The 10,756-nt window shown below is 44.9% G+C and overlaps 1 protein-coding gene across 1 annotated transcript; it reads left to right on the plus strand.

Annotated features, from left to right (window-relative positions):
- The first annotated feature begins 2,309 nt into the window (after positions 1-2,309).
- LOC142165392 (uncharacterized) lies at positions 2,310-2,816 on the plus strand. Its single transcript, XM_075223958.1, has one exon. It carries the CDS (start codon positions 2,310-2,312, stop codon positions 2,814-2,816), a length of 507 nt encoding a protein of 168 aa, XP_075080059.1.
- The last annotated feature ends 7,940 nt before the right edge of the window (positions 2,817-10,756 follow it).

A 10,756-nucleotide genomic window follows, 5' to 3' on the forward strand; every position in this document is an offset into this window, starting at 1 on the left:
TAATAAAAATAATAATGTGTCTATGTGAGGACCAAATGGTGAGTAGTAATAGTTAGTGCTTTGTATTTATATCAGCCAAAAATAGGTATTCTTTTGCCAAAAAAGTAAATGAGATTTCCCACAAAAGCTTTGCGACCTGTATTGTGTTCTCCAGTTTTTTGTTGTATTTAAGCTATCAAGTAACAATCCTTTTCCAAAGGCATTGTATGGGTCCGAATTTGATCGACCACGACCTATGGTGGGTACGGCAAACGACCAAAAATCTATGAGTCGACAAAGAGATACGACCCTGTGAAGGGAGGAGAGATACCACCGCATTGGCAGTAGATTCGGCATGTTAGGTGACCTAGGGAATATTCATTAGATATTTCTTAATTTGTCGTCCATACGATTATGGGAAAACCCCTCAGTATATAAGAAGGGTGAAAGTCTTGTAAAAGGGGGGATTTTTGGAAAAAGAACCACTGGCCTTGAACTATTATCATCTCTCTATTATTGTCATCCTAGAGTTTATTATCTTCGGCTATGATTTACCCCTTCATCATTGATTGATTTGATTAAAAAGGGTTCGAAATCTTTTTAGTCAAACAATTTGGCGACGTCTGTGGGGATTTCCATAGCTGAAATCATAGTTCTCATCTAGGTTCTTGAAAGCGACAATCATTGTTCTTCAAACCCCATAAAAACCAACAATGGCGGAGAAAGAAGCGAGGTCGAAGATGATAGCAGATGTCTCAAACAACCTCCTGAACTCCCTCAACAAAGCTGGTAGAGAAGACATCGAGAATACAACACCAGGGGTTGCACCTGAGGGGGAAATCTCACCTTCTCCATACGGGGATCTAACGATCCTGCGCGAAAGGAGAGCCTCCACGTCTACGGCAGGAGAAACTCCACCAGTAGTCAAAAAACTGCTAGAGGAATGGTTGACAAGTGCTCTGAGCGACATGCTCGAAAAAACCCCTCAAGGAAATGTCGAAGACCTACCACCTACGGAAATCGCAGTTACCGTCAGCGAACTAAGCACTACACGAATGGGCAGCACCCGCACTGTAGCTGATGCAGGTGGTGATGCACTCGTAACCATCTTAAAGAAAATAGGAGAGATGGAAAACGAGAACAAGACGCTCCGAGATCAAATGAAAGAGCATCAGGAAAGAGTTGACAAAATACCAGGTGCCCTAAGCTATTGCCAAAACGCGATGTGGGCCGATTCGTCGAACAGCCATACAACGAAGGGGCTACCCCTCATCCTATTCCAAAAACTTTCAAGATGCCACCATACCTGAAAATATACGACGGGACCACGGACCCGGAGGATCATCTAATCCATTATGTTACTGTGGTAAAAGGCAACGACCTGTCAAAGGAGCAAGTACCATCTGTGTTGCTAAAAACGTTTGGCGATACTTTGACGGGGGAGCACTGACATGGTATTCCCAGCTGCCAGCACGATCAATATCAACATTTGAAGAGATGGCGGATAAGTTCGCCACCGCTCATATAGGGGCGAAGAAGGCTGAAGCTAGGGTCAATGATATCTTCGCGGTCAGGCAAATGGCGGGCGAAGGACTTCGGGATTTCTTGGCTCGATTCAACAGAGTAAGGATGAGCCTCCCAAACGTATCAGAAGGAATGGCAGTGGCAGCCTTTCAGAATGGGTTAAATAGGAACGGATCGAAGGCAACCAAGAAATTGCTCAGCAAACTTATGAAGTATCCCCCACCACGTGGGAAGAGATCCATAATGCCTATTGCGCGGAGGTAAGAGCAGATGAGGATGATCTGAATGGCACGATTCAGCGATTAACGTCAGTTCAGACCGAGGCAAGGAGAGGTCGATGTAACGACGGGCGAAGAGACCAACCACCACGCTTCAACCGATAAAGGAATCAGCCCTATATTCGAACATCCAACGTGCCCCCTCCACGACACGCGGAAACCATGCAACGGCACACTGCGCCTCTCCGAAATGAAAGAGGTATGCCTCCACTACTATCTGCTCATAATTTTTGTGTTTCCCCTTCAGAGATAGTGTACGCACTAGAGAAGCTGTGCACGAAGGTACAATGGCCACAAAAGATGAAATCGGACCCGAGCACTAGGAGGTCCAACGTTCTCTGCGAATTCCACCAAGAAAGAGGACATAAGACCAAGGATTGCATAGGTCTACGCCAAGAAATAGTTAGGATGTTGAACCAGGGGTACCTGAAAGAACTACTCAGCGACAAAAGAAGGACCAACTTCGCCAGAGGACGTGATTCATCTCAAGGACCTCCAAAGCCATCGTCGCCAGCACGCACCATATAGATGATCATTGGAGGCGGCGGCGACATGGTAATCAACCATGTAAAGTTCACCACCATGCACAAACTCAAACGGACGGTTGCCCACGAACTGCATGACGACTTCGAAGACAGTATCATCTTTGATAAGTCCGATGTCGACGATTTGTCTTTCCCTCACTATGACGCTTTGGTTATAACTTTACGCATCACTGATACCGATGTAAAAAGAATCATGGTAGATGACAGAAACGGCTCATGTATCGTTCACCCAAGAGTTCTCATACAAATGAGGCTCGTGGATAAAATAATACTGCATTGCATAACACTAATGGATTTTAACAATGTAGTAGAACTGACATCCGGGGAAATAATGTTACCTGTCCTAGCAGGGGGAGTCACGCTGGAAACAACACTCCACATCGTGAACCAGGAAACAGCCTACAACGCCATCATAGGGCACCCATGGATACACTCCATGCGAGCCGTCCCGTCAAACTTCTATCAAGTGGTCAAATTTCCCACCCCGTAGGGAATATTCAGCATCCAAGGCAAGCCGCGCACCGCCCAGGAATGCTATCGAATCGCCCAAGATTGCACGCACACCAAACAACTGAAAGGTGCAAGTACAGCAATCAGCCATGTCAGGAACTAAACCCAACCCACCAATAGAGGCCATCAAAGACCCAGACATCGTAGAAGCCTGCAAGGCGACTATAGAGGACCTCGACCCAGTCCAATTGAACGACGCCGACAACACAAAAAAGGCTTACATAGGGCACAGCCTATCAGAGCCAGGTAAGTATCGTGAATTTTTAACTAACAATGCCAATTTATTTGCCTTTTCCCATTCAAATATGCCAGAAATCCCAAAGGACATCGCCACTCATAGGCTGAATGTCGATGCACTCTATCCGCCGGTACGGCAAATGAGGAGAAAGTTCAATGCCACAATCAATGAAGTGGTCAGCGAGGAGGTGGATAAATTACTCGCCAACGGTTCCATCAGAGAATCAAAATACCGCCAATGGGTCACCAATGTGGTCATGGTCAAAAAGAAGAATGGGAAATGGCAAATGTGTATGGACTTCACCGATCTGAACAAAACATGCCCTAAAGACTCCTTCCCGTTACCCCATATCGACCAGCTGATCGATGCGACGGCGGGGCACGAACTGCTGAGTTTCTTGGACGCCTACTCCGGATACAACCAAATTCTAATGGCCGAAGAGGATCAAGAGAAAACGACGTTCATCACTCACCAAGGGACTTATTGCTATAAAGTGATGTCGTTCGGACTCAAGAATGTAGGGGCCACTTACTAGAGGTTAGTCACCAAAATGTTCAAAGAACAGCTCGACAAGACCATGGAGGTCTATATCGATAATATGCTGGTAAAGTCGACCAAGAAGGAAGATCACATTAGCCATTTAAAAGAAGCCTTCGAGATATTGAGGCACTACGGGATGAAGTTGAATCCGGAGAAGTGCGCCTTCGGTGTGGCCTCAGGAAAATTCCTAGGTTTCCTCGTGTCACAGAGAGGAATCGAAGTCAACCCGGATCAAATCAAAGCCATCAAAGCGATACCAGAGGTACTGACCAGCAAAAAGTAGGTGCAAAAATTAATGGGGAAAATAGTCGTCTTATCAAGGTTCATTTCACGATCCTCGGATAGATGCCACAAGTTCTTCAATGTGCTGAGAAAAGACCTCGGGATGCAATGGAACGAGGATTGTGTCGACGCCCTGAGAAAATTAAAAGCGTATCTGTCTTCGACGCCATTTCTCGTCAAAGCGGATCCAGGCGAGTGTCTGCTCGTGTACTTGGCAGTCTCCGAAGTTGCGGTAAGTGCAGTCTTGGTCCGTGAAAATAAAGGTACGCAATCTCCGATTTATTATATCAGTAAAATTCTCATCGATATCGAGACAAGGTACCCTCACCTTAAAAAGTTAGCCCTGGCACTGGTCGTAGCTTCGCGAAAGCTTAGACCGTATTTTCAATGCCACCCCATAAAAGTAGTAACGACCTCCCCCCTAAGAGGTATCCTGCACAAACCCGAACTATCGGGTAGACTAGCCAAATGGGCCATAGAATTAAGCGAGCACGATATAACATATCAACTGCGAACTGCCATTAAGTCGCAGGTGCTCGCAGACTTCGTCGCTGATTTTAGCATGGAGATATTGCCCGAGGCAGAACAAGAAGCACTTCGCGCCTCCACACACACCGACCTCTAGGTCCTCTACACCGATGGAGCCTCCAATGCCTCGAGATCGGGACTGGGACTCGTCCTCGAGGTCCCTAGGTGCGAAGTGATTAGCCAGTCCATAGGATGCCCCGAGATGACTAACAATGAGGCTGAGTACGAAGCTGTGATTACAGGATTGAAGTTGGCCCTCAAATATGGTGCCCCACGTCTTGTCATCCACTGTGACTCCCAACTCGTGGTGAACCAGGTCACCGGGACTTTCCAGATCAAAGAACAGAGGCTACAAAGGTACCAGTCAGAAATCCACAAGCTAATGCCAGAGTTCGACGAGTGTCGCCTCGTCCAGATACTCAGGGCACAGAATATCGAAGCAAATGGCCTTGCTAAACTGGCTGCGGCCACCAAGAATATCAACAAAGAGAACGTGACACACCTTCATTCTGAAATCGACCATGTTGAGGTACATTCTATAAACTTAACTTGGGACTGGCGTAAACGCTTCGTAGCATATTTGCAGGATTGAACACTTCCACAAGACAAGAAGGAGGCCAAAAAACTCCGGGTACAGGCAGCCCGATACAGCCTAATAAACAATGATCTCTATAAAAGAACATTCGGCGGCCTTCTGGCTAAATGTCTTGGACCACATCAAATGAGACGGGTACTAGAAAAAGTACATGAAGGGCACTGTGGCGCCTACACGGGAAACCGCGCCCTCGTCCGATGCCTCATCCGCACCGGTTATTACTGGCCCACCATGAAAAAAGAAGCCGCAGGTTATGTCTAAAAATGCGAGCAATGTCAAAAGTACGCCCCCATAATACATCAAGCAGGAGAACTCCTCCATTCAGTCATTTCGCCATGGCCATTCATAAAATGGGGAATGGACATTGTCGGCCCCCTCCCAGCAGGACGCGACAAGGTATGCTTCCTTTTGGTTTTAACTGACTACTTCTCTAAATGGGTGGAAGCAAGTGCATACACTCAGATACGTGAGTAGGAAGTCATCGCCTTCATTTGGAAAAATATTATATGTCGTTTCGGCATCCCCAAGGAAATTGGTTGCGACAACGGACCTTAATTCATTAGAAAAAGAACGACTGAGTTCTTCGAAAAATGGCACATCAAACGGATACTCTCTACGCCATATCATCCTGCCGCCAACAGCCAAGCCGAATCCTCCAACAAAGTGATACTGAACATATTGAAAAAGAAGCTCGAGGAAGCTAAAGGGCTATGGCCCGAACTACTACCTGATGTGTTATGGGCATACCGCATTACGCCGAAATCCATCACAGGAGAAACGCCATACTCACTGGTCTACGGGACCGACGCAGTCATACCCGTTGAGGTCAGGGAACCTAGCCTAAGATACTCCAACGTAAGTGGGGCAGATAACGACGAAAGTAGGCTACAAGAATTAGACAAAGCCGAAGAACGAAGAGACATGGCCCACGTAAGAATGGTAGCCCAGAAGCAGCAAGTAGAAAGATACTACAACAAGAAAGCCAAGGTACGATCACTCAAAGTGGACGATTACGTCCTCAAAACCAAAACACAGGCATCAAAGGATCCAAATGAAGCAAAGTTAGGAACAAACTGGGACTGACCGTATAAAATCGTAGCAGTAGCAAATAAAGGGGCATTCCAACTAGAAACAATGGAAGGAAAACTATTCCAAAACAATTGGAACGTCGCCCACCTCAAGTACTTTCACTTCTGAAAGGCGTCACCTAAGTTGTACTCTTTTTCCCTCACCCGGGTTTTTTCCCAATCGGGTTTTCCCGGGGAGTTTTTAATGAGGCGACGAAGGGGACGCCCTGCGGATCAGAATGTTATTTATCACCTCGGCCCATCGATACAATCTCCCGGGCGAAGTGATGAAGGGACTACACAATCAAATTGCCATCGTATGTATGAAATCAAATCGCCATTGTAATCGTTATTGTATGTATGAAATCAAATCGCTATCGTATGTACAAAATCAAATCTCCACTAATCGACATTAGTTCAACCTCGTTCGAACCACGACGGGATACCACTTCGGCGACAGTCGAAGCAAAATCCTAATGGCCAAGGCCATCGACATTAGTTTGACCTCGTTCGAACCACGACAGGATACCACTTCGACAGTCGAAGAAACATCCTAATGGCCAAGGCCATAGACATTAGTTCGACCTCGTTCGAACTACGATGGGATACCACTTCGACGACAGTCGAAGCAACATCCTAATGTCCAAGTCTATCGACATTAGTTCGACCTCATTCGAACCACGATGAGATACTACTTCGACAGTCGAAGCAACATCCTAATGTCCAAGGTCATCGACATTAGTTCGACCTCGTTCGAACCACGACGGGATACTACTTCGATAGTCGAAGCAACATCCTAGTGGCCAAGGCCATCAACATTAGTTCGACCTCGTTCGAACCACGACGGGATATTACTTCGACAAGTCGAAGCAACACCCCAATGGCCAAGGCCATCGACAACGACAGTTCGACCTCGGTCGAGCTATGATGGGATTCTACACAATAATCGAAGCAACATCCTAATAGATGCCCAAGTGTCATGCAACAAACAAAATAAGAAACGACGAACAGAAAAACCGACAAAAAGTAAAGTTTATATTATAACAAAAATATCATTTACATTTTCTCTTATAAACAGACCCTAGCACGGCCCGTGCCAAAAATTCCCAAGCAAAAAATGTAGTACAAACTAAAAGTACACATCATCCCAAGCGGGGTAGGCATCTTCATACCACGAATTCGAAGCAAGGTGATTCACATCATCAGAATTGACACCTTCCCCGTCGGGAGTGAGAGGGTCATACCCATACGACTCACGGGCTGCACGCACTTCAACATGCACCGCCCGAACCTCCGCTTTTGTTGACCGGCCCTCGGCATGAAAAGCCTTATACACATCGAGCCGAGCCTCCGCATGGACCTATAACTCATACAAGCGATGAGGTGAGCCCTGACCAGTTGAAGGACGAGACGTTGAGGGCTGGGAACGACGGTTTACCTCCTCCGACCTCAGCGAAGCCATCTGCCCTTGCAATGCGGCCAACTCTGCCTCCAACTCCCTGACACGCCCTTCAAATCCCGCGATTCAATGACCGAAGTTTTCCCTCTCCCCCATAAGTTCCGACCTGGATAGGTGGAGGGCATCCTCCAAAGAGACCGTCTCAGAAATGGCAGCAGCCAACTTATCGGCACTGGCGTTCAACTCACCCTTAAGTCCGTCGATCTCCACTGCCTTTGCATCTAACTCAACGGTCAAGATGGCCACCTTTAGCTATAAATCGGCGTTCTCAGACGTTACCCCCTGACTCAACTCAAGATCGTCCTTCTTCGCCTTAAGAAGGGCCTCTAATTCGCTATTACAGGCGATAGCCCTCACAAGCTTCTCGTCTCTGTCACGCCCCAAACTAGGGGAGGCACGACTGGTACTTGATACTGTATTGGATCGAGTTAGCCACTAAACATACTAGCTAACTAAACTAGGGACCCAACAGATCGGGAAGCACAACATCTGAAATACTCAGCCTGGACCATTAAGGTGATGACCTGAATAACAATAAGCGATATAAACAAAGGTAGACGAGCCAAAATAATAAAGTACTAGCTGGCCGACGAGGCCGCGATTGGAGACATACATGCCTACACACATATATATACATGTCAAGCCTATGGGCTGGAGACTGAAAGCTACAAAAAGAAACCCAGAATATTGTGTCCACAATAGCCTCTAAGAGTGTCATAAGCACTGTCGGAACAAGGCCCCGACTATACCCAAACTGTACACAAAAGTAACCATCCTATGAAAGCTCCAGGAAGAGGTGGAGCTTACCAACTCATAGGAACCCCGAAATCCTAGCGGAGGGGTCGATCAGAGTCCCTACCTAGATCTGTATGCACGAAACAAAAATGCAGTGTCCCCAGGCAACGGGACATCAGTGCGAATAAAAATGTACTGGTATGTAAGGCAGAAAGTAGAATCATACATAGCTAATGTAAAAAAAAATAATAGTGAAACCACCTGACACTGAAACTCTTATAGCCTCCATGACCGACATCCGACCTCATAGTAATCAATTATGCATGGTATGCTCGTGTAAGCGTATGTCATGAATACATATATATTGATGCAAATGCATGACATACCCAACCAAATGCTAGCAATGGCGGTCTCTCCCGGTAGCTAACGGGTATCATATTGCCAACCTGTGGCCATTTGTACAATATATATAGTTTTTCGGGCAAATAGGCCCCTTACCTCCGATTATAGCTCGAAGTCCATGCATAATATGCCATGTATGATATGAACTTTGAATGCACATAATAGGCCATAACAAGAACTTAGCCTATCTTGGCTCATTGGTACTCTTATTCTTATAATCTCATAATCACCTTCGTATCGCATACAATTGTCTCGTGGAACCTCATATGTTTTCTTTGATTAAATAAGCTTGAAAACTTAACTCGACTTTTAGAAAGATAACTTAACTCTAAAGATGTTCATAAAAAGCTTATGGTGCTTCACTTAGTCCTTATACCTGATTTCTTGATAATTAGTAAAGGAAAGTATATCAAAAATCAAGTGTTTTAATAGTTTAAACGTAAAATTTATATTTGAGATTTTTGAAAATCGATGTGTCACTTTAGAGATTTTAAAATATACTTTAACAAGGAAGAAGGACTGATCGTAAATACTACATGCCTTTATTTTGTTTAGTCACACAACCCAAAGACGAATAAGAATTCATATATATAGACATATGGATAAGAAAACCGACAAAATGACATATATAATTAACCGAACGAGTAGAATATCAACCTAATAGCATCATGAAAATACTTCAGCTACGATCCCAATGCCTTTCACAGAAGGTCTTTCTAGCAATAGAATAGTAAAATATCACATTTGACGTCTTAGGAATTTCCAAGAATTCGTGCAAAAAGGAAGGACGGAGCTTAGCCTTAACATACCTTCCCAACGAACGTCCGAATGCCTATAGTTCCTTCACGAAAGTTGTTCCTTACGTCCTAAGCTTCGCAAACACTATATATATGCAGCTTATGCACACCTATAAACAGTTCATAATTGATTTTAAATCGGTAGATTTGCTATATGGCCCTAACTTGACGAAACGTCCGTAGAACTTTGTAAAAACGATCATAAAAGAGTCCCAAGATGGTTACCTTGGAAAATCAAGTATAAAGCCTGAAGAACCAGCAAGAACAACAAATTCCTATCTTCCAAAAATAGCTCCAAACACAGCTAATAGAAGGGGGAAACGATTGCAAAGCGTAGAGATTGAGTTTCTAGGCACGGGGACAAACTTTAACGGTAGAAATCGTTAAAACATACCTTAATCACTCAAGAACACCATGGAACCCTCTCTTCATCTCCCTCACTGTTTTGGGACGAAAATTAAATGTTTTGGGGTCTTACAAGTTGGATTTGCCGACTTATACCACTTATTTGACCCGACTCGGTTCGCGACCCGGTTTTAGCCTGGACAGTCCGGGGTAAAACAGTCATAACTTTTTACTCCAAGGTCCGTTTGATGTGAGATTTTTTTGATTGCAAACTAGACTTGTAGACCTTCAATTTGATAGGTTTTGGGTCCCAATAACTCATTATATATTGGGAGAAATGATCTGATACATGTGACCCAAAGTTTAGAAAAATTATTAGAGAAATTTACGATAACCTTTGCCGACCTTTATTTTGCAACTTGCTTGACTCTAAAACTTAACATGTGACCCGTGTGATATTATAATACCTCATAATACACTATTATTAGCATATTAGACACTCTTAGTCTTATCCCACAGGTGCAAGTTAACTTAAACCTTCCGAACACGCGGGATGATACCCGAGCCATTTCTTTAACCACGAACCTTTGTTTAAGGGATTCCTTTGACCTAAAGCTTTAGTTAGTTCCTTGATATTACCACACATTTTCAGTCTTATTCTCCCAATGTGCTATACCCAATCGTATATATCTAATATAACCACGCCACGTTACGTATATTATGTAAGAGAAGAGAAAAAAACACATGGGGTCTCACAGTCCCTCTCCTTCAGCTCCTCTACCCTGCGCTCCAATTGGTCCTCCCGCTGCTTAAGTCCCTCGCGGAAAACCTGGAACTCGGGATCCTGATGATAGATATCAGACATCGCCCGGTGCTTAGCACGATACTGATGGTATTTCGACGACATCTTCTTATAGAGGCCCGTCCTTCTC

This window comes from Nicotiana tabacum, chromosome 10 (assembly GCF_000715075.1).
Source record: "Nicotiana tabacum cultivar K326 chromosome 10, ASM71507v2, whole genome shotgun sequence".
NCBI lineage: Eukaryota > Viridiplantae > Streptophyta > Magnoliopsida > Solanales > Solanaceae > Nicotiana > Nicotiana tabacum.

What these genes read in the sequence shown, in the direction of transcription:
- LOC142165392 (XM_075223958.1), top strand. Translation starts at nt 2,310, where the DNA reads ATGATCATTGGAGGCGGCGGCGACATGGTAATCAACCATGTAAAGTTC.